General features: G+C 40.8%; 2 protein-coding genes across 4 annotated transcripts; one reads left to right on the forward strand and one right to left on the reverse strand.

The window, feature by feature from the left end:
- Positions 1-184: 184 nt before the first annotated feature.
- Positions 185-6,271, reverse strand: LOC118226934 (dnaJ homolog subfamily A member 4-like). Of its 3 annotated transcripts, none has more exons than XM_035416937.1 (8): positions 5,962-6,271; positions 5,548-5,706; positions 4,614-4,791; positions 3,748-3,852; positions 2,757-2,984; positions 2,027-2,257; positions 1,794-1,894; positions 185-759 (listed from the first exon to the last, which is right to left on the reverse strand). In XM_035416937.1, exons 2-8 carry the CDS (start codon positions 5,677-5,679, stop codon positions 547-549), a joined length of 1,188 nt encoding a protein of 395 aa, XP_035272828.1. In that variant the 5' UTR covers positions 5,680-5,706; positions 5,962-6,271; the 3' UTR covers positions 185-546. The 3 variants fall into 3 exon arrangements, with proteins under 3 accessions (XP_035272828.1, XP_035272826.1, XP_035272827.1); XM_035416935.1 differs by having other exon boundaries at positions 6,032-6,270; XM_035416936.1 differs by having other exon boundaries at positions 5,876-5,996.
- A 3,325-nt stretch (positions 6,272-9,596) lies between these two features.
- Positions 9,597-23,292, forward strand: LOC118227617 (proline-serine-threonine phosphatase-interacting protein 1-like). The gene is made up of 15 exons (XM_035418262.1): positions 9,597-9,753; positions 12,390-12,490; positions 12,991-13,065; positions 14,225-14,259; positions 14,361-14,467; positions 15,043-15,105; positions 16,696-16,800; positions 17,362-17,407; positions 18,906-18,985; positions 19,557-19,655; positions 20,160-20,256; positions 20,475-20,553; positions 21,026-21,111; positions 22,214-22,323; positions 23,157-23,292. Exons 1-15 carry the CDS (start codon positions 9,721-9,723, stop codon positions 23,286-23,288), a joined length of 1,248 nt encoding a protein of 415 aa, XP_035274153.1. The 5' UTR covers positions 9,597-9,720; the 3' UTR covers positions 23,289-23,292.
- The last annotated feature ends 888 nt before the right edge of the window (positions 23,293-24,180 follow it).

The raw sequence follows: 24,180 nt of genomic DNA on the forward strand, positions 1-24,180 counted from the left end.
TGGATTGTATGGCTGTTGTCAAGGACATTGCTGCATTTTATGCCTCCGTTTCCTTTTTTGGTTTGGTATTTTTTCCTGCCTTTGCCCAGAAAGTTTTGGTTGCCAGGTTGCCCTTCTCTTATTTTCCAAGGATTTCTGTTATTTTCAGTTTCAGGATTAAATAAACAACAAGAAGCCAATTATCAATTTTTGTTTTTTTCTCTTCACCACATACAGGGGTCACCCCCAGCCCTGCATCACAGCTTACAAAAAAGATTTTATTTGGGGTGCATAATAAATACATAGATAATCATGAACATGTACACAAAATGGAAGTGTTACCTTCATAGAAAGCATAGATGTTCCTGTGTTCACTCAAGGGCTGGTTTTGTAATGTAAATGTACGTTAAAGAAAAAATTATTCGGGGGTGTGCAAGTTTTGTTGCATGGTCCCTTGAGGGATTATTCCTTTACCTTCCTGACTGATCATTTACAAAAATCGGGCTACACATGGAGAAGGAGCATGCATGAGGACGTAACGCGGTGGGCTCCGTTATGGAGCTGCATTCACTGTGTCTGGCACTGCACCCCGCCCCGAGGACTATCATCCTCTTCGTAGGCCTCGCCGCTGTAACTCCTCCGCTGGGACTCGTAGTCCATTTCAGTCAGGTCCACCTCCTCCATGTCATCCGTGATCATCACGTCTTCTCTCTCGGGCAGCAGGGCTTCCAGCTGGGGTAGCATGTGAACGGGGAGCCAGTGTTTTTCTGGGAACTCCACCTGAGGAGGAAAAGAAAAGCCTGACTGACCAGGGACTGACCACAACTAATAAGGTGATTAAATACACCTTTTACAAATGGAAACAAGCTTGATGACTGGAGTGTTTGGGTAAAATTAATTACATTGTAATTTAGTATGCATGGGAAGAAGAAGAACTGTATTTTGACTGGAGTGAATTGAAGGGGTATTGGAAGTTTGGTAACACTTTACTTGAACACTCTGACATAAGGCTGACATAACACTGACATACATGACATAACAGCTGTCACAAGATGACATAACAGATGTCAAATAATGTTTATGTTAAATGACAATACTCATCACTTCTCATCACATCTATCAGTAAATCTTATGACAAATGTTGCTGTCATTAACATTTACCAACAGAACTATCCCAGTCTGTTATACCGCCTTGGGACAGCTGTTATGTCACGTGTACAACAGCACTATGTTAGGCTTCAGGTGAACTGTTACCAGAAGTTTAATCGTAAACAGGAATTGACTAATGAGGGATTGAGGTTTTGTAAAGGATAGAACTGCCGTGTGCCATTAACGACTTGCTGATTTGAACCAATCGTGGCGTTTTCAATTTGTGAACAATATCAACAATGCAGTCTTTGATTGAGTTCATAAGTGAGCCTTGCGTCCTAGTGTAGCTCCACCCATTATGGGAATTTGTGAAGACTCGATATCCAGAATTTCAATTTACCCCAAATGTGATGGATGTTGGTAAGATCTCCCATTTTTATGGCATCAAATGTCAGGTCTTCGAGGAATACACTTCATGTGCAAATGGTGCAGGGATCGTGTGAGTGCACAGAGAATTTGCTTTTGCGTAATGAAACAGGGACAAGCCTGTCAACTGTAGCCCTCCCTCCACAGCAACAGTAACCAAAGTTGCATGGCCCTGCGAAGCTGCTTTAGTAGGCTGCGCCACCTGGCAGCCCACATTCTACTTGTCTAGAAGCTGTGGGTAATTGTAGACAGAAAAATGTTCTTAAAAGAGGGGCTTTATAAAAATAAAAAAACCTTACCATGAACTGAATAATGAGCTGTCCTTTCTCATAGGGGTCCCTGTACACAGGCATGCCTTCGTTCTGGACATATTTGATATCATTGTGCTTAACAACCTGACCTGCAATGGGAAGAAGAAGGTATAACATTCTTGTGAGAAGAATGAAGCATGGACTGTCACCACAGCCAGCTAATGGTCCAGTCAACTCGCACAAGAAGCAGAAACCCTTGACTTACGGAGTACAGCACATACCTGGTGGTGAGCTGATAATGAGCGTTCTGTTGTCAAGGGTACAGATGGTCTTTTTGAACCCACACAATGCTTCCACCAGCTTGATTTCCATCTTCATGATGAGGTTGTCCTCCTGCCTCTGGAACACTGGATGATCTTTCTGGTCCAGGACAATTATGACATCGCCGGGTTCCAGCCCAGGCTCTTGGTCACCCTCCCCGTGGAATGTAATCTTTTGGCCATCTTTCATACCTATCCATTTAAAAAAGCAATGTGGTTCTTCATCAGTGAGTTAAAATTTCCCATCCACAATTAGCTATCCCAGGCGCTGGATGTTTTCACACAGTTACACTTTCCCTAAAAGTAGTTAACTTGGAAAAAATACAGCTATTTTATAATGATAAACTACAGGTACTCAAGATTCAACTATATAGCATAAAGAAACTTTCAGGACAATAATGTTTTTTTCTGTGGAAATAAATCAATGGCTCATCATACAGTTACCATTAAATGTGCACATGTAACGAGATTTTGGAATTCCTTCAAAAATAGAATAGAAAAAGGTAATCAAACATAGAAACAAACACCTGGGAGAAGAGTCGATACTGACACAAACATTCCGATTTGAGATTAATATGGTTATTACCTTATACGAGGCTGACTCATAAATGTTTCCTGCTTCCAGCAAGAACCACTTTCTTATGGTTTTTATTTTCTCAAAATACCACAGGATTCCCAGGGTTGCATCTACCTTTATCAATGTGGACTTCCAGGATCTTCTTCTTGCGTTCCACTTTGTGGCCATTGCAGACCTTGCAGCGGTCCTTGGAGCTGAACCTCTCGCCCTGGCCCTGGCAGTCCGAACACATGCTCTGGATCTGCTGGATCATGCCCGGGCCTATCTGCTGCACCTGGATCTGAACGCCCCTCCCTTTGCAGGATGAGCACTTCTCCAAAGTGCCTTTTTTCCCTCCATAGCCTGAAGGAAACAAGATTTACCAATATGGTCAGCCCCAGCCGTTTGGCACAACATTGACACTAGCCCCAAGAGGCTACTGGTGACATCTTCTGAGCTTATCACAATCTTCTAGTGCAGTACAGCATTCAAAAGTCCTGCTTCGTATTTTATATAAAGTAGAGCAAAAAAAGAGGGTAACAAATAGAAAAGGTCACAGCTCAGAAGGTGCCATGGCGAGGGATCAAACCCCCACCGATGCAGGGGGACTTGTATATGGCTTGAGAGTTTGTTGCCCTATGCACTGCACCACATGTCCAAAATACTTTTTTTAAATTTAATTTTATTTTTTTAAACAAAACATATCTGTACCAAAATAAATGCTGCTGTTGTGTGGTGAAACAAATCCCTGCCAAAATCAAGAGCAAAATAATGAGGATTATTATTTATTCTACATTTTAGCCTCAGTATCAAAAATGCCACTTGACTGTATTTTGCTTGCAACTGGGAAAATGCTTATATTTATGCATCCAAATTTGATGTATAAAAATGAAATCCACTGAAAAATAATGATGGGTGTGAGGTTTCATAAACCACATAATTGGTAAATTGTTTGACCCAAAGATTTTTAGTTTCCATGGCAAAGCACATCATTTGATTTAAAAGTCACTGACAGCATACAGTACAGTATCTCTGGTCTTTTTTGGTTTCATTGATCTTCATTCTCCTATCACAACTGAAAAGTGGGATATGATGAGCTACAACAAAGAATGGTGGAAGTACTTACCATCGCATTTTTCACAGATTACATTCTTCTGGAGGCCTAGTTTCCTGGTTGCACCATTGTACATCTCATCCAGTGTTACACTAAGCTGGTGAACAACATTCTTCCCTAGGAAGAAAAATGAAAATTGTCATCAACCAATTATAAGACTGACAGATTAAATACACTGAATCATCACAAAATGGTAGCATAGCCAGAAATATTAATATATAGTGCCTGGCAAAAGTATTCAAACCACTTCAAAGTTATCAAATTTTTCTCAACTACAAATGGTACTTGCATTTACCTTTTTAGTCTTTGAAAATAAAATCTCACAGAACTAAATGTAAATGTATAATTTGTAATTCAGTGAAATGTGACAAGGTTGGTCAAGGGTCTGAATAGTTTTGCAAGGCACTGTAGTTGGGCCTCCATGGAACTAGATGGGTCAAAATTGAATTCATAATTCGGTGTGATGGGTCAGCCAAGATAAATTGGTGGGCCAGGTTACTATTTAGGCAGCCATGATCCACCCTGGCACACCCATCCCTATGTGGTTGTAACAAAAAAATACATGCTGAAAAATAACAAGAATGCAATCAGTTCCATTACAGACCAGTACATTAAAATGGATGGATGAGAATACCATTGAACTGTAAAACAATGTTCAGATACTGGAGTGTTCAGTGTAATAAGAAAATGACAGCAATCAAATAACATCTGTATAGTATGAGCTCAGTATGAACCAATTAAAAAATATATATGGACCATGGGATTTACAAATAGCCCATATTAAAAGTCAAAATTTTTAATCAGAAAAATTGCATTTTCCCAAGCTGAGACAGGTAACTTTTAGTACTTTAAGATGGAAAGTTTTACAATAGCCTTACCTCGTCTCTCTCTCTGCATTCTTCCTCCCCCTCCAAAGAACATGTTAAAAATGTCCATTGGAGAGGAGAAATCTCCACCACTCCCACCTTCCTTGATAGCCTGCTCCCCACCTTGGTCATAGAGATCTCTCTTCTTTGGATCTGATAGGACCTCGTAGGCCTGAGAAATCAGCTTAAACTGAACAAAAGAAGGTGGTTTTTACCTTTCAAATAGTAGACCATTGCCACACTTACCTAAACTAACAAAGGTATCTACATAATGTAAACGCGTCATTTAGCCTTGCGGTGAAATATTACCTCCGTCACATTTTATGAATAAGGTCCTTAAACAGGCACACGCATAAGTCATTGAGTAGCATATTCTACTGAACACATACATTGACCAAGACAAATACCTTTGTCCTTCGAAGCGAGTTAAGTTAAATTGTATTCAAATCTACTGAAGCTTACAGAATAAGGGGACTAAGTATATTTTTTACTAAGTAGGCCTACATGTGGATATTTACTACAAACATGAATAAAAACGCGGCTCTGGAAATACGCCGTCACAATTAGATTTAAAACAATTGACGTTTTTATTGCATAGACTTGCTTTCGTTTAGGAAATACTCAATGCCTGGCCTAGCTGGTGATGGGAAATTCATGAAAATAGACAATAATAAAACAAGGGTTTACCCATTTACACCTTCCGGTATGTACTATTTTACAAAGATTGCTCGCATTACCCGTTTATAATAGACTAGACATGCGATAAACATGGCATTTATTTATTTATTTTTTTTTTACTTAAAGCATTTCGCATTCAAAGAATGCTCACTGCATGCGCGTTGCCTATTGTAGCTACACCCCTAATCTTTCCAGAAAGTTCCGAGCATGTCACTGTCAATCTTACAGGCACCATGTACAGATGAAATTGGACCCCGATGCAACATACCCTCTCTCCTTCGCTGGGGTTTTTGTCCGGGTGATATTTCAAAGCCAGTTTTCTGTATGCTTTCTTAATTTCATCAGGAGAGGCTTTGGGATTTACTCCTAAAAGGTCGTAATAACCGGTTTCCCGAACCATCTTGACTGCAGATGATCTTAACGCTTACTGAAGGAGACACAATGAAATACGTTATCAATGTACAGCTAATGTTAGATTTTCAAAACCAAACGTTAGTCAGACAATTGATCATACATACTTATTAAATCATAAATAGAAAAGAACGGCTACGACTCTTTTTCATGCACATTTGTCATGCCATAATTATGCGTCCTACCGTTACGACCTTGCTAGCTAGGTAGCTACATACAGTGCAATAAATTAATAGCTATGTATATGTAAACGTATGAAATAACAACTTGCCTACGTACAGCACAGATTCGTAATATGACTGTTACGTGTAGCTAATGAAAAAAAAATATTTTGAATTTACCACACGCGTCTTTACAACGTATCTCGATAGTGAATCAAACGCCGGGAGAACCCACGTTACCAGCTCGCACACTAGTCGTATCAGCTGGCGTGTGGCTTTCCTTCCTTGAAAGATGGCTGGCTTTATTTATACGCTGCCGCGGTGCAGAACTTTCTGGAGTGCCCTGTAGTGACGCCGGAAATTTCGCCTTGCTGTCGCATTGAAATACCATATCCGATGGTGGCCATGAGCGGGTCTCCAAATGGGGTAGTTGAAATGAGATACAAATATGTGCGCCTGCGGGTCTGGGTGCAGAGGGACAGTTTTCTAGAAGTTGTCAGAAACATTATATTTTATGTTTATATGTATTGAGAGTACAGGCAGTATAACGTTTACGTTTTTATTCATTATTATTTTTTTTATGAGTTACGTAAGTATTCACATTGGCAATCGTTTGATTTGCTGCCATTTATTTAAGTTAACAGATTTAACATGCACACAACTAATGCAATGGAGTAAGCACAATTGACGAATCCAGTAAGCCAATACATGTACACATTAATACAGTGCCTTTGTATGTCAAATCAGTGTTCTGCCAATGAAACAAATGCATTACCAGCCAGAGCAATAGGCCTAGGCCTGCTGTATCATCACCTCACAAATACACAAATATACTGTATATACAATACAGACAGTACAACCATTCTATACATTGCAAATCAACCCATATACCACGGATTGTGTATGTGACAGGACACCAAGGCATTTCAAATCAGTAGCCTACATGTTAGCTCAGAAAAATGTGCAGCATGTTGATAAGCCCATTTCAACCATATAAAAACAAGGGCGCTCCTTGGTTAATACAACACGTATCCCTTGCCAAATGAAAAGGCTAAATTTGAACTCTGCAAATTGTATGTTGCATTACATTGTGTTCACTTAGTAGACGATGTTACCTAACAACTTACAAAGTACAGAACCAGAAATGTAATATCACTAAGAAGGCAAGGAAAGTGCATTTGCAATCAGTTAGCGTAAAGTTAGCCAAACAAACGAAAAACCAGTAACGCAAACAAAAGTACGCATCTGATTCTCGCTTTCTGCATTATTATCACTAAAGGAAATTTTTTCAAAGTAAAAGGACAGCTAAAGAGAGTCAGGGGAGCCATGGTGCAGTCTGAAGAGGTGGATATGCGGTCTGCATCAAAAGATGTGTAGGGTCTCTGTTTTCTTGGCTCCCGTGGGAAGTTCATTCCACCCAAGGGGGCCAGAACAGACAGTAGACATTACCTGGTAATACAGGCACGCACGGGGGAGGGGCCAAGTACCCAGATTTTGGAAAATACAGTTATGACTGGTGTGTGTAGGTCTGATGATCTCTTGAAGATACAACTGTGTGGTTCTTTTATCCATCCGATAGAGAATACCAAGGTTTTGAATTTTAAGCAAGCTGATATCAAGACCCTATGGGGGGAGATAAAAAGGGGAGTAACATGGCTGAGGCTCAGAAGATTGTAGATCAGACAAGAAGCAGCAATTTGTATGAACTGCAAGCTCTGATAGGGGAGGCAAGGAAACCAGTGAGGAGGGAGTAGTGTAGATGGGAGCCAGCATCTGGATCAAGAACTGGAATGAGCAGATGGTTTCCTTGGTGGAGTAGATGGGGCAGACATGTATGGGAAGAATCTGTATGGCTTTCATACTGCCACAATGCATCTACACCAAATTGGCCAACCAATAAAATAAAATAGATCCCACCCAATAACCCTATGTAAAATATATTTAATTATACTGTACTGCTACTGATCATTAATAATGAACTGACTATAAGAGTTTGATTAATGGAAGAGTTGTTACATAACATAAACGAAAAAATTGAGTTCTGTGCCCTATAGAGCGCATGATATATATGAGGTGTGGAGGGAGATGGATACTGAAGAATTACTATAGGAATGCTGTAAGAATAATAAAAACTTGCAGTGAGTGCAGCTGCCTCTCTGATGTCAAGCACTGGCACCTTAACACAAAGGGCCTGATTTACTACGTTCTTTAGCATATGCAAAACCTTTTAGCACATGCAAAACTAATAACACAACCAATGATTGGTGCAAAACAAATACCACGACCAACGATTGGTCATGTTATTGGTTTTGCATGTGCTAAAAGTTTTTGCACTTGCTACAAATCATAATAAATCAGGCCTAGAGTGTCTATGGTTTAGGATAAATTACTTTTAAATAAATACATTACATTTGTACTTGTCCCTGTGTTCCACAAAGTGGCAGTATTGCACTGAACATTAAGTTGACAATGAGGTCAGTGGTAATAATGCTTGTTTATAACAGGAAGCTGGCATTGGTTTGGGCTTGGGTATGTGAGTTAGCTACACAACTACCACAGTAAATAGCAAAAGACCGTTGCACAGTGTTTTTCTTGCTAGTTCGCCTACTATTTCTGTTCGCACCTAAGTACATCACACATAGCTTCCATCTGTATATTATTTTTCTTTTCTATGTGTTCAGTCTCAAAATGAAAGTACATCAGGTTCAGTCATGTTGAGTATAGGAAGGGTTGGAGGAAATCTTTGAATGCAAATTAAGATGTACTGCAGTTTGAGACTGATATCTGCTGGGAATTGCATTACTGTCTGTGCCTTACATGTACCATTTGAGTAATTTAATAATACATAATAACTAATTAGAGAGCATAATGTCAGTATTAACATTACGTGTGCACATTTGTCTGGAATTATCAGAGTTGTATTGGAATTGTGCTATATATGAAATTAGATCGTTTAAGAGCATTGATTGATAAATAAATAGTATTTATTTATTTATTTATTTATTTATTTGTGCAATTATAATTATATATAAAAGTCAACAAACAAATTAAACAAATGCACAAAAAAGTAAATGTGTATGCCCAAATAAAATTGTAAAATATTTGGATTTGGATACAAAAAGAAGCTCAACCACCATTAAGCTGTTGGTTGGATCTTTCGAGCAGCCTGAGCACATGCAATATTCATAATTCAGTCATTCCTAGAAGTAGATGCTATGAATTAAATCTCATTCTGTTATTGCTTAAAAGACTACCACTTAAGGAATCTTATCAACTTTTACGCTACCATAGACGGTTAACTCTATATGAAAAGTTGAGTTTCTGGAAAATATCTGGCTTGTTAAATTTCAGTGAAATTTTGAGGAGTGTCGGCCGTGAGTGGTAGTTTCCCTGTGTTGAAACTTAATTGATATCATGAAGCCTTAAGCTGTGCAGTTACTGACAATTAAATAAGTATGCCTTGAAGCGATTCACCACCTTCCTTGCTATGTGTTTTGAGTCTGCATTATTTCATATCTTCATAGCCACATGCAAGTGAATGCACATTATACTAACTGGGCAGAATTACACCCTGTTAAATCAACAATTGTCATTCAAGGGTATTCTGATCCAGAAGTCTCTGTATATCTTATATTCAAATAGCAAACAAAGCTCACTACGTTTATCACAATGGGTTCAGTGACATCACCTACTGTTTCTTCCTCATTTGAGTCTATTCGCCTAGTCACAAGAAGCACTTTAAAGGCTGAGTCTAGTGTTGCGTGCTCTGTTTCCTTCCTTCAGTCACTACTCTGCTTCAAGCTCTCACATGTGGTACAGAGTTTGTTACATTTTTGTGTAATACTTCAAAGTTGGAATTACCTCTCAATATGACACCGCTACTGTTCAAAGATGCTTTTTGGGTGAGTTCAATGATATGAAACTGCTTTCACTTTGCTGGATTATGTGGGTGCCACATTTTTATGGAAAATTAAGATAAATTCTGTATATTACACCTGATATGGAAAAACAACGTCTCAGTGAATTACGGCAATGTGCATTGTCAGGAAGTTGATGTGTCGCATGGTCACATTTCTATTTTTTTTCTTGTTTATACAGCTAATGCTGCAAATTCCACTTATTAAAACACAATGAAATGATCAATTAAACTTGAAGTGGTAATGCTGACTAATGTCGAGTTAACGTGGAGTTAGTTCATGACATAACCTGTTCAATGCTTTTACCACTTTATAGGTGTTCCACATTTAATGTATTTGGAAAGGTCAGCTTCTCATAAAAGCTTCTTAAGAAACGTGATCCAGCACATCTTCTTTGTAAGCTTTGAGTTTATTGGTTTTACCTGTTTAAACCTTGATTTTCCACCCAAGGAAGACACCAAGCTCTAGCATTAAGCAAATGGTTAATCATTTGAATGCAGGCAAAGATATTCATCCCTTCAAAACTGATGGCAACCCGTCTAGAGCACTAGGATGGTATTGCACATTCTGAAACCATGCTAACGCTGACATACCCTTTATATCAGTGAGCTGATACAAATGTGAAGTTGTATTTCAGTGAGCTGAAATAGAAGAACACATTGCACAAAATAAAGCACGTTGATTAAAGGACAGCTTGAAGAAATGGAATTTACAGTCAAATAATTATTGGCACTCTTCATAAAAATGAGCAAAATTTATTTCCATGGGGAAAACCACAGAGCTTTCAACTCAGAAGAGACAGGTGGTTGTTGATCTAAACAAATCAGGTAACAGATATAAAAATATATGAACGGTTGAAAATATAACAGCACGGTCAGGGTAACAATAAAAAAGTTTCAGAAGTCAGGTACATGTATAAAATTTCCAGAAAGAGGATGCATGTGGTGTAAAATTTCCAGAAAAAAAGATGTATGTGCATACTGTGAGGAAGATGATAAAGGAGGCAAAGAAGAACCAGAGGGTCATAGTTTCAGAACTGCACAGTTTAGTGGAATCTTCAGGTTATTGAAGTTCCTTCATGTGATGCTCTTTGGAAGGGTTGCACGAAAGAAGCCTTTACTGAGAGCAACCCATAAACTGAAGTACCTGAACTTTGCCAAGCATTATTGGCACTACAACCGTGTGTTGTGGTCAGATGAGAACAAAATGGAACTTTGTGGCCATGCACACCATCAGCATGTGCACCATTGGTGACGAAAGATGATAGTCACAGTAAAATATTGTGGTGATTATTCGGATATGGAGACGCCATTGTATAGGATATTATTGAATATTTTGGCCCAAAATGTGAGCAGTCCACAAGCACAAACCTAAGAATTTCAACGATCTTGAAATTTTTTGCATGGAGGAGTTGTCCCTGATCCCTCCAAAAGTGTTCTCCAACCTTGTCAGACATAACAGGAAGAGGCTCAGTGCTGTTATCCTCTCCAGAGAAGACTTCACCAAATATTAATCTTAGGGGTGCCAATAAATTTGAAACCTGTTTCGTGGAAAAAAATTAATATATATTTTTTTTAATTCTTTAAAAATAAATTATTGCGTTAAAACAAAAGTATACTGCCCCCCATAATTTTGAGCCCAAAATATGATTCACTGTATGTGAAAGTATTTTACAGACATTTTTGCTCATTTTAATGAAGAGTGCCAATGATTCTGGAATTCTGATTTCAGTCTGATGGATGACAGTATTAACCAAGGTTATAACACTGCATGAATTGATAGTTTTGTGCTGTATCAGTTTTCTCTGCTGGGGATTTTCCTTTGACAACCTTCCTGTTCCATTATTTGAATTCAATTTGCTTATGGGCTGAAACTAACACCAATGTTATTTCATGTCCTTTTCTCAGAGAATGGTCCCTTGGTTGGTGGAGTTATAGTCTTTATGAGTTGTTCTGGAAGATGGCCACTGAGGCAGAAACATCCCCAATTATGTCTCTCTCTGAAGCGGCTCTCTTCTGAGTTGGAATATGAGTGCCATAAATGGATATTTATCATGGGGACTTTTGAGACTTTTAATTTAAGATGCATCTAGAATATTGCCAGACCACTTGGCACCGCTCGCTTTTTGTCTCTTCTATTCCAAGTCCCTCTTCCCAGTCTCAGCTTTTCTGTGATCTGATCCCTGGTGTGAAGTGACCTCCCCATTGCAATCAGGACAGCAGAGTCATGGTCTATCTTCTGCTGCAGACTAAAAACACACCTGTTTAATTTGCATCTCAGCTCAGCTAACACTCAAATTTGTTGTAGCTACATGGAAGACTATATCCTAAAACCCATTTACTACTTGATGTGCTACATCCGCAGTCTCCCTCTTCCATCTATTATGGCATTTATCCTTATGATGTAAGCAAGTTACATGTCATCTACTGTGACCCTAATGACTTGCCATCAGCCCTTTGCTGCCTCAGGCTTGTAAGTCTTTGTAAGCCGCTCTGGATAATCTGCCAATTGCCTAAATGTGAGTGTAAACATTCGCAGCCCTTGTGCTGAAGGTAAAAGCAGCATCAGGCCATCTACACAGAGCAGAAACTGAACTGAACTTTCTCTCCGTCTCTAACCAGGGTTTGGATATCACCAACCACCAGGGCTACGAGACCCTGATACAGAGACTGTGCGAGGGGAGACGTATGTGCAAGGACACAGAAGACCTCCTTAAGCTGAGGTACAGTGCTCCTCAGAAACTTTTGCATGCTGACCCCGAAGCATCCTGCACGTTAGTCTCTAATCATGGAAGTGATCAGGGAACTCCACACAGGTGTGCCCTTCTGCACCTGGGTCCTACTCTAAATGAAAATAAACCCTTATTGTTTTTTATTTCATATTTTCTTTTCATTTAGTATTTTTCATCACGCACAACAACATTTACATCATTATCAGAATGTTCAGTTGCCAACAGTACATATAATCAGTCAACAACTGTAAATAAATATGTGTATAATTCAACTGTTCATTATGAAAAATAATCAATACTTATAAGGAGTTCCGAAGAAGCATGCACTCAACTTTTTTGCACAGAAGAATGCATGTATTTAACTGTTTAGAATGTTTTGTTGCATTCTAACTCTCTCAAAAACGAACCTAAAACCTAGAACTTAAAACTGAGACTCGTGGTGTTGTGGCATCTGAAAAGGGACTCGAAGGCGGGGTTTCTCTTCTCCTCAGGGCACAGGCAGAGGAGAAGTACGGCAAGGAGCTGGTGATGATAGCCCGCAGAGCCGGGGGCCAGACCGAGATCAGGTGACTGGCTGATGCCCTCTCTAGTTAGGTCATTCACCACTGATGCTTTGGAACTGGTTCAGATGAAGATGAAGAGGCTTGGATGGTCATTTCTGTTTGCTCTCATTATAGCTGGCCCACATATTTAATGCTTTTATTCATGTCCACATCACATACCAAAGTAACATCAAAGGGCATAAACAGTAGAGGCACATGGTACATAATAATGACTTGGAAACTTGCTGGTTCACGCCCACACACACACATACGCATGTAACATATTTTCATACAACTGCCCAGCTGCATATTGGTTTACTTTTGGTTGGAAATTTGTGAGTCACACGAGATTAGATTTATCTGCTGTACACTTTTGCTGTAACAGAATGTCCTTGTCTACTACTGGTTTACGTACTAACTCACTGAACTCTGATACACACTGATACTCTCCCTCCCCCTTTCACTGCTCTTACCTGCTGGGAGTGACAGTTGAGCAAAACATCTTCTTTCAGTTTTGCACTGTATGCCTTCACTTCAATGAAATGTGAATTGAGGACTAAATGAGGCAATATTCCATGATCAGAACTAAAGGGTTCTCCCACCACCACATGAAATGAGTCTCTTACAGTGTGCATATACACCCACAGGGGAAGAAGTTTAACATTTTCCCCTACCTGAGCAATAGGATACTAATAATGAATAACACAGCTATGAATTGGCGGCTGCAGACAGTAAATGATTCACACAGAGACAACCTACTGGAAACTTGCGTTGTTAAGAAAGCAGGAAGGAAGAGAGGGACATCTATGTGTGAGCAAGAGTGCAGACATCTGAAACAAGTGTAAGGTGCAACTGTCAAAATAGACTCTTATCTGATCAGAGCAACACGCTCTCACAGGGACTCTATTAACAGCAGAGACAGACACAGCCATGCATGACACCACTCAGGTTTGACGCTTTACTTTGAATATGCCCTGTAGGCCTATGTGTTTTACATTCATGATAAGGGATCATTATAAACGAGGAACAGCGGCTGTAAATAGTCCAATTATCTCATCTGATTTGAGCATTTAATTTCATTGTAATCAAAGGTCTAGATAAAAATAAAATGCTTTCAAAATGATCTTCCAGTACATTTGTTGTACATGCCCTTATGTTAGAATATTTTTTCTTCATTTTACAGTACCCTGAGAGCATCGTTTGAACAGTTGAAAGCGCGTAAGTTGTGTGCATCTTGGTAGACGTTTGCCTCCTCATTTAAACCCTGTCCAATGGGTACCATGCCCTCAGTGACTCTAAGTGTGGGTGCATTGTTTCAGAGATCGAGAATGTGGGGAATTTGCACATCCAGCTGTCGTTGACGCTGAGGGAAGAAGTCAAAAAGATGGAAGTCTTCCGAGAGCATCAGAAGGAACAGAGGAAAAAGGTTCCTGTCCGAATATACGCATTAACCGCCCCTGATTATCAAAGAGGAGTCACACTGTGCATGCAGGACATGTGAGACATGGGGCAGTAAAAGCACGGCTTCCTACACACATCTCTCTGTGGCTCTTTACTATGAATGATCCTCATATTTATATGTCAAGGTGTGATTGATTCAAAATAAACAAAACCCCTTTTTCTTTATGACTCTGTATGAGGGGAGTGTATGGAGAAGTGCAGTTGTCTTCCAGCATACATATGTTCAGGCATGCAGCTAGACATACTGAGCCCATTGTTCAGTCATGCATATGGTGGACAGGGCATCTTGTGTTAGGCACTCATGAAACATTTAGAAGTTAAATGTTAAGTGTTACTTAATGTTATTAAGTTAAACATAATGTTTATATACAAAGCACATTCTTGCAGCATGTGATAATTGCCAAAGAGGATGTATTTTTTTCAGTGATTTGAGATGAATGAAAATCATCAACATCATTGTGTTGCTACTATATTCTGTAGCTGTACAGGCATCATGCGTTCAGTGCTTTTAATAGTATTTCCCCTCCATTTTGGCAACAGTTTGAAGGAATTATGGAGAAAGTTCAGAAGACTAAGGTGGCCTTGTACAAGAAGACATTGGAGGTGAGCTAGTTAAGTAAAATGGTGTACAAACATGGGGACTGCCTGCTCAATCATTTTTCATCTCTCTCTGTATAACATGTGCAGATTAGCAACTTAATGTGTTCATCAACTGTGTATTAGACTGTGATGCAAACAGTTTTGAATGTTGCATGTGAACTTGTTGAACTTGTTGCATGCTTGTAGTGATTTGGTAGGGCATATGTAAGTAGACTCAAGAAGACTCACTGGCTCTCCTCCCATTACAGTAATTCACAAAGGCTGCTACCAAATGGACATGATTCTCACAACTGTGATAATAGTGATATCTTAAATGCATGCAGAAGGTTGGCTAGTTTGTTTTATACACCAATGAAAGCAGTTGTATACATGAACAGACTTATAAATGGCACAGATGCATCCAATGTAACACAAAGGTATTGGAGGGTATTTTTCTGCGGGGGAGGCTGTGTGGTGCAGTCGAAAGGACGGTAGACTCGCAACCCGTATGCTAATCCGCCCCCGTATGGCCGTGGGTTTGATTCCCTGCCGTGCCACTTTCTGTACTGTGATCCCATCTATCTGTAAACTTTTCTGCTTTTTCTCTGTTTGTCCTTTCAATGTTTATATTACTGCAGGAACAAAAATGAATAGAAAACATATCAATAGGAAAATGCCGACACCAGAGAAAGAGGAACGGTTATTCTCAGTGTCACAGTGTATCCGCTGTACAGAAATGTGTTGATATACCCGAACATTGAGTCAGAGAGGAACATGCTGCTCAGTGAGGGGAACAGGAAGAAGAGTGTTACTGTGAATAACAAAAAACACAGTAACTCTTCTTGTCCTTGTAACATGTTAAGCACACCATTTCAGAGAAAACTCCTTTGAAACAAATGGCATGCATCCTCAAAGCCACTGAACTAATACAGTGTGCCATCTTAAAACTTACCACAAGCATGGTTCAAAGTTTTGGAAAATAATACAATACAATTGTAAAATACATGCACATACATATTCAAACATACACTCAGGAACACATGTCCACCCACAAACATTCCAGTATACACCACACTCACACACACACATACACACACACATACACACAGACACACACACACACACACACACACACACTTGCTTGCACATTTATATCTACCATGTTTTCCACATCAGGAAGGTTCCTGTAAAAGTTAACATAAATTCTAAGTAAAGCTTGGCTATATTTTCAACTATTTGTTAAAGGTAAGTCCCAGAACACAGGTTTAACCGTACCAGTGTAATTGTCTTTGTGTCATTTGGCTCAGAGACTTGCTCAATTTTAAATCATCCCCGTTTCAGGATAACTTACAGTTACTGCATGTCACAGTTACATATTGCGTATGAGCCGAATTAGTCAACATGCCAAAGTGTGTCATTTCATAGATGAGATAGACCATCAGAAAATTCCATCCTTACTTAATGGTCATATTGTACACATTAAGCATTGATAAGGGTATTCACCAGAACAAATTAGGTTACAGGGTACAGTGTTGCATGTGGGAATCAAGTGTGGAACATTTTCTCTTACAAAACCCAGTACTTTAACTACTACCCTCTCTCTCTCTCTCTCAGTCCAAAAAGTCATATGACCAGAAGTGCAGAGAGGCAGACGAGGCTGAGCAAGCCGCTGAAAGGGTCAACAGCGTGAGCGGTGTCACACCAAAGCAGTATGAGAAGGTAAAACAGCCACTGCCACCTCCCTCGGCCTGCCCCACAACTCAGGGAATCATTTGTTCTAGAATTTTCTTACACACTTCTGCACTACACCTGTTAAACCTTTAGTGTTTTTTATTTTGAAATGAAAGTTAAAATGTGCTATATAAACAATTGCCGCATAGTCATGTCTGTTGCCATTGCAAACAATGCTTTATATGGCATTTATTTGATGAAGGTATAATCAAATCTCTTGTTTAAACAGAATCCCATGTAGGATTATTCAAATGTCCACCGTAGGATATGGAAAGTATGGCTGGCAGTCCGTGGAACTGAAACCGCCTTGTGAAGTAGTAACTTGCTTTATAAATTATTAAAAAGAGGGGCCATTTCACTGTATGAGCTGCAGGAACAGAAAATGTAAATTGCAGAAGAGATCCCTCTGCTGTTGCGATGTGTACTTTTTTGTGGCCTGTCCCACCATTTCTCCTAAATGTGAGAAGAGGGCAATTCTTCTTCTCAGGAAGGAAGATGCAACCATGGCCCCAACCCGTGATGCCTTTTTCCCTCCCTCTGTGTCCGCAGGTGCAGAACAAAGCCCGTCAGTGCCGCGAGGCTGCCACCGATGCTGGTGAGTGGAGGATGGGCGCCTCGCGCGTTTCACCACGCAGTCCTGTGCTCCGGCGAACCACCAGTTCTTCTTTCAGCCCAGGGGCTCATTTCAAGAGCGTGCAGTCTGGGAGTCACTATGGAAACCTGCAATCACTTCCTTTTTCAACGTTTCGGCACTGTTGTAAGGGGGGAGATGAAAACTTCAGGCCTTGCAAGGATGTTAGGATGGCTCGTTCTAAGATGCATCTGTCACTTTCAGAAGTCCGTTTTGTGAAAATTTGCAATGCTTGAGACTCTTATTTTTTTTTAAATGTAGTTACATTTTTTTCTTTTCTCCCAATTTTGATTGCCAAATCATATACTCATCCCTGTCCCTTCCCTGGAGCTTCCTCTGTCACATCAGTGTCAGCCACCACGCTGAGCTGTGTATGCCTGTTGGAAAAGTACTACTCCAAGTACAGCTGGCACAGGCAGACTGTAGCTGCCTGGTCGCCACGGAGACACCATTGTGTGAGAAGATACAGTGCCAACAGTGCCTGGCTGAAACCACTACGGCCAAATGTGCTTAGGAATCAATGTAAAACCTTGGGGCAATTTACCACACTGACGTCTTTCAGTAGTCGAGAATCCACAAAATATGAGTTCCTGGAATTCTTTTTCCAGCCTTCAATAATGACAGCCACAGTTAAGATGGAGGGCTTGAGCCACACCAAAGCCCTGTCTGCAGGACATGAACATTCAAGGCATAAGCATTCATACTTTGCCATGCCATCATTTCTCTGGCCAATTTAAAATGTCTTTTCTGGCATTGTTCTTCTTCCAGTCGGGATGACAGCTCATTTAAATAAAGAGGTGCAGTCATGCAACCTCATGAGTAATTTAAAAATAAGAGCTACAGTCACTTGGATGCTCAGCATCCTGTGGTGAAGTCACTGGATGCTTGAGTCGCATGCTGCTTCCTGAGTCTGTGAGTTACCTAGTGAGTTTTTATCTGTGGTTTACCGCAAGCAACTAAAGTCTGTGAATGACATGCTTTGTCTTGCGTGGGTGAAGTGTTGATGCAAAACCTTCATACTGAACCAGGACTGCAGAAGCTTATATCCTTGTTCTCATGTACCATTGTTTGGCTTTGAATCCTGACTGTGCCAATGGTCAGCAGGCGTGCAGGGACTGTAATTGGCTATTGCCTCGCCAAGGACAACAATGTGTTTTAGTCTGGTTGCACTAGCCGCATACAAAGTGTCCTCCTCAGATGCATTGATCGAGCTAGTGAACTGAACTGAACTGAGAAGCATTGGAAGGACTCACTGGGGAATTGAAGCATTATTGAAGGCTCATATTGAAGGCATGTATTGAAGGTAGGTGTATTGTCATGAGTCTGTGTTCTCCCAAACTGATGCAGGATGCTGCAGTAATGGGACAGGCCTACAAATGTTACTGTGCTTTCCAAATTGGGAGAAAAGAAAAAAGGAAATAAATAGCCAATGATGAAAACGAAAGTTTTGCTGTCCCTGCAGAGAAGCAGTACATGGCTAATGTGGAGCAGCTGGATAAGGCTCGCCTCGACTGGGAGAACACGCACAGGAGCACGTGTGAGGTAGACTGAACCAGCCTGGCACCCCTGCGCCCTGTACCACCTGTATCCATGACATAAATAACTACTTCTAGGAGAGTGAACCATAATTAACTCCATAATGGGTGATGTATCCATGTGCTGTAAATCACTGTCTCTGATCGACCAATCAAAGACCTAATCAGCGAGTTGCTGCAAACTCCAATGCAGAGTCACCCCTTTTTGTTTTCGTGTCACTTCTGCATTTCAGCTTCTGTCTTTAGAATCAGAGAGAGAGTGCATGCCAGTTCAGGGGTACATAGACTCAGGAGTTCATAGACTGTGAATGTGATGTTCAACATAAAATAATATAACAGAATAGAACAGTGGAAATTCGTTATTAAAAAAACACAATCTTGTTTTTCAGTTGACACTTCCAAATCAAAGACAAGTGCAGTTGCAAGAGATTAGAGACTCTCATAATGACTGAGCTTTGCTATATTTTTCAAGAGCAGAAGAGTGGACAGTCATTGTGAGAGTGCTAAAAGTAATAGCAACAGACACGTTTCACTTCCTGTTGTGTTTGGTTTTACGTTTTGCTGTGTTCGTATTTCAGGTCTTTCAGCAGCAGGAGGGAGACCGTATCAGCATGCTGAGAAATGCCATATGGGAACACTGCAACCATTTCTCCATGCAGTGTGTCACAGAAGACGAGGTCAGTCTGCTGCTGTTCTAGCAACGCTTCAACTGCCATTTGTATGCTGGCACTGCACCTGACCTGGCTCAGGTGGCTCTCTCAGGTCCTTTAGGGCTTAACCCCTTCAGTGGCAGTAATCATCTGGTGTGCTTTAGACAGGTGAGAGCATCACCTAGGCTGCACACAGAGAGAACACAAGGGAGCCTTTTTGGTCAGAAGCAGTACATTAAATACACTGGCAAATACAGAGATACAGTTTGATTTATTCCCTTCCTTCCTTCCGTCTGCTGAAGTGATTAAAATAAAGTTTTATTATAACTGATGTGATGAATAGATCAAGAATAGCCCCCTGAGCTGCCTGAGCCGTTACTTCCTATAGTGTCTGATAAGATGTCCCTGAAGCTAGCTTTCATGCATTTGTTGGGTTTCTGTAATTATGAAGGGTCTGTGTGTGTGTGCATGTGTGTGTGTTTGTATTGTAAACCTGAGCGGTCTGAATGTGCCCTGTTTGCATGTTTGCAGTATTACGAGGAGGTGAGGAAGAGTCTAGAATTATGTGACATTATCACAGATAACAACAGTTTCATTGAGACGAAGAGAACAGGGTCATGCCCGCCAGGTACGTTCCTGTTTTTGCCGCTCTCTCTAAATTGGCAGGTGTCAGGTAGAACAGTATTTGACCAGTATTCACACATGGTACAGAAAAACTATCAGTATACTATCAGCTCAGTTTCCGGCCTTCTGGCTCAGCGTGGCTGCTATAGCTTGCATTTGCTCCCTCTCTCTCGTTCTCTGCACCTGGGTAACTTTGCCTTGCTGAATCTCACCTCTATCCAGCTCCCATTCTCTTTGAGAATTATTATGAGAGGGACACTCCAAACAATGGCACCGCCCGATGTGGAGGAGTGATGAAGAGGTGAGGCACTCCCTCTCTCGCTCTCTAAACACACTTCACTTTTGGAGTTAAAACGTATTGTACCTAAAACAATATAATCCGTAATTGTAAATGAAGACAACACTGCTTTCAGCATTTCAGAATGTGTCCTGAAATGTCCGTTTTGGGGGAGGGTTTCTTACAGGACGTTTCTAAGTTATTGAATTAAAATGGAAAATTATTTCATAACTTGGCATGGAAGATTCGGAAGATAGGTACATGACTATCATAAATCCCCAGTTCTTTCAGTACATGATGTCAGTGGCCTTTTAGAAACATTTTGATATCTGATAATGTTAAAAGAGGGCTTGGTGTCTAGCCAGAGGTCATACATTTAACCACAAGCCACAAAATTAATGTTTCCAGTAAATTCTGTCCAGATTAGTTTAATACCTGGGCAGTTTTTTGTGTGTACAGTTAAAAGCATGTCTGACATGTGCATTTCTATTTTTAGATTTTCCAATCTATTGCAAGGGAACAGCTCTGGTGGGTCCAGGTTAAATGTCAGTGACCTTCCATCACAAACTGCGCTATCTAGTGGTACGTTTATGGATTAATGTGCTCTATCACTGCCACACTATACGCGGCCCCGCCGCCTCCATTCATTTTGAATGAGAGGTGGCGGCTGGTGGCGGCCAGACCCCGCAAGGCATGTTGGGATTGCCGGCGGCGCTGCGAGAGGGGGCGAGGCTGCGGGGGAGATGGCATAAATTCAGCTTTGACCCCCTAGCCGCGTCGCGGTAACCAATCTGATTTGATCTAATGATCCGTCAAGTAAATAGTCCTTATTTTTTTCTCATTTTAGTTCCACATTCTATCGTTCCACAATGTAGGACCTAACTCGTAATTTCCGTATCGGGTTTCCCGATTTAATAAAATCTCATACAGAGACATTGATAAGAGGAACGCAGTGTGGAGAAAAGTCTCTGAAATTGACGGTGGATCTGCAATGTAGTTTTCGCCGTTAGCTACTACCACTGTCCAGTCTGAATAAAAATAATTTTGCAGTAACCTAGCTCTGAAAAATGTTAATAAGCTGCCTAGCTAGGCTGTCTAATGTCTAGCTATAGTTAGTAACAACAAACAATAACAAACAAACAAAAAATCTTCCTAATGTATTAGTTGCTAGTTGTTCGTTTCTACCAGCCACCTAGCTAGCTGACCAGATGTAACTCTGAAGGCATTATCTGGCTAATTAGCCAGACAATGTTTTTGTTGTTGATTGTTACTCACTAGCTAGACATTAAACAGCCTAGCTATGCAGCTGACTAACATCTTTCAGATCTAGGTTACTGCAAAAAATACTTTTATTCAGACAGGACAATGAATATGAAACACGATATTAAACACGGTCACCATTTAACGAACACAACTGTCTGTCAAATATAGGTGACACGCCCACAAACAGCCGATCGTGGGGACGCGGCGCGGCGCGTACAGTGTGGCTTCACCGTCCGGCTGAAGCCACACTATTACGCGGCGACGGCCACCTGTCGGCGGCGTATAGTGTGGCTTCAGCCTTCGGCATGCTTTCATTTTGATGTCACTGTTGACTGCGATCAAATGACAGCATCCTCAGACTGTAACAGTCAGTTTCTTGGAATGAAGCGGTTTTCTTTTTGCGCTTGTTTTAATCCCTCAGCTGACCACTCGGACAACACGTACGCGTCCATACCCGGGTTTCAGCAGCACACGCAGCAGAGCGTGCCAATGGAGGCAGAATACAGGGTGCTATATAATTACACTGCCCAGGTGGGTCACAGTATCAGAGGAAACCAAAGTAACATCTATTCATTCCATTACACAGCAGTGTCCATGTGGGATCATATTAAGGGTACATGTTTGGTCAAACCACACAGCAAAAAAAAGGGGGGGCAGGGGTGAATCACCTCTGCTTGTGATGACATAATTGCATTGAGTTTACACAGATGGTTTTATTTAGTCCCTCTTCTCCAGGAAAGGTGGTTTAGGGTTGCTGTGAGGCTCATCCTCTTCAGACAAAATAAAGGTTAAATAAATAAAAAATATAGTGCTCTTTTGCAGCAGACTGCAGAGTGAAAAGAAGCAGCGTATTTAGAGGAGAATGCGCACTTGCCTGTACACTCCCAAATTGACATAGGGTCACTTCAAGATGGAACAAGGTGAATTAATCACAATTAGGCATTCCAAATAGGGAAAAATAAAAAAGCAAGATAAAAATTTGTTTAAAAAAAGGTGATTTAGCAGCTGCAGAGGGATGGTTCATGCTGCACCCATGCCTAAAATCCCTTAGTTTCCATGGAAATGGGAGGTGGCTCTAGGAAAGCAGATACAGCTTGAATACAGATGGGAGTATTACTGGCAAGAGTCATCGTCATGGGAACTGTGATGTCAGCACCCTCACGGTTCTCTTAGTGATGCGGTCACACAGAGGATATTCTTCTGTGTTCCATTGATCTGCGTCAGTCCCTTTCACCTTCACTACGTTAGATTGCTAATTGATCTCAGCGGAGGCTAATTACAACCATACTGGATTGCGGTGGATTTGTCACGGGGGGTTAAAGAGAGCCTGTCGGCATTCCTAATGCTATCCACTCTGATCACAGTGCAGAGATGAGCTGTCCATTTCGGAGGGGGACGTGGTGCTGGTGGTGGAGCAAAGTGAGGATGGCTGGTGGACAGTGAGCAGGGACGGACAGGCTGGATTGGTTCCAGGATCCTACCTCACCAAAGCCTGAGCATGAGGCAAACAAAATAGAACAGTACTCCTTTCAATGAAATCAATGCAAAGAAATCTATTCTTGTTAAAATAAATGTTTAAATATTACGGAAGCATCTTTAAAAATGTTTTAAGCCTGTACATAATTTAAAAAATAAACATTCTCTATTTAAGCATTTCTTATCTTGTGATGTTTGAAGTTAGTTTTCAACTGTGATATTGGTAACTTCATTGGTCAAAGTTTATATTCACAATAGTAATGTAGGCATGGCAAGCTTATGGTCACTGACGTTAATTTCATTCAACACCTGCAGGTCTTATGTAAGCCTATGGAAAGAAGACAGAAATATGCCTTCAGTTTAAATTCTACACGGTCCCAAAAAGAGACTTAAAGCTCACAGCCATGATCACCATTCTGTCAGGAACATGAGCAGAGAGATGAACTCGACACCCCCTGGTATCAGTGTTCCTCACAATGCCTACCCCATTCCAAGCATGACAAGTCAAACAGGGATACATCAATTTGTGACCAGGCCTGCCAGCACAAGGCTGTTGTGCAAATGCCCAAATAGCTGCAATTCTTTTGCTCATTGATCGTTCTGCAAGTACTGCAGTTTTAATCTAGTTGCAAAGAGCGGGACACCCACAGTGGCACAAACGATCCCTCCCTTGGCAATAATATGACCAACTCTGCTCCTGTGGGACCACCTCTCAGTCAGCACTGGTACGCTAAGGATTCATTAACATGCTAGCAATGTGAGAGAATGCATGCTGGTTAGGAAAGCCAAAACGGCTAAGCAAAAACATCCTCTGTTCTGGAGATTTCAGTACCCTCAGGAGATTTTCAGTACTGTTGCTGCGTTGGGTTTGGGGGGTATGTGCTGTTCTGTCAGCGAAACAGGCGAGAGCCA

Source organism: Anguilla anguilla, chromosome 5 (assembly GCF_013347855.1).
Source record: "Anguilla anguilla isolate fAngAng1 chromosome 5, fAngAng1.pri, whole genome shotgun sequence".
Lineage (NCBI taxonomy): Eukaryota > Metazoa > Chordata > Actinopteri > Anguilliformes > Anguillidae > Anguilla > Anguilla anguilla.

What these genes read in the sequence shown, in the direction of transcription:
- LOC118227617 (XM_035418262.1), top strand. Translation starts at nt 9,721, where the DNA reads ATGACACCGCTACTGTTCAAAGATGCTTTTTGG. An exon ending in AGTGTGTCACAGAAGACGAG is followed by an intron (nt 19,656 to 20,159) that starts GTCAGTCTGCTG and finishes GCATGTTTGCAG; the next exon opens with TATTACGAGGAGGTGAGGAA. An exon ending in ACAAACTGCGCTATCTAGTG is followed by an intron (nt 21,112 to 22,213) that starts GTACGTTTATGG and finishes TTAATCCCTCAG; the next exon opens with CTGACCACTCGGACAACACG.
- LOC118226934 (XM_035416937.1), bottom strand. Translation starts at nt 5,679, where the DNA reads ATGGTTCGGGAAACCGGTTATTACGACCTTTTAGGAGTAAATCCCAAA. An exon ending in AATGCAGAGAGAGAGACGAG is followed by an intron (nt 3,853 to 4,613) that starts GTAAGGCTATTG and finishes TTTTCTTCCTAG; the next exon opens with GGAAGAATGTTGTTCACCAG. An exon ending in CATTATCAGCTCACCACCAG is followed by an intron (nt 1,895 to 2,026) that starts GTATGTGCTGTA and finishes TTCCCATTGCAG; the next exon opens with GTCAGGTTGTTAAGCACAAT.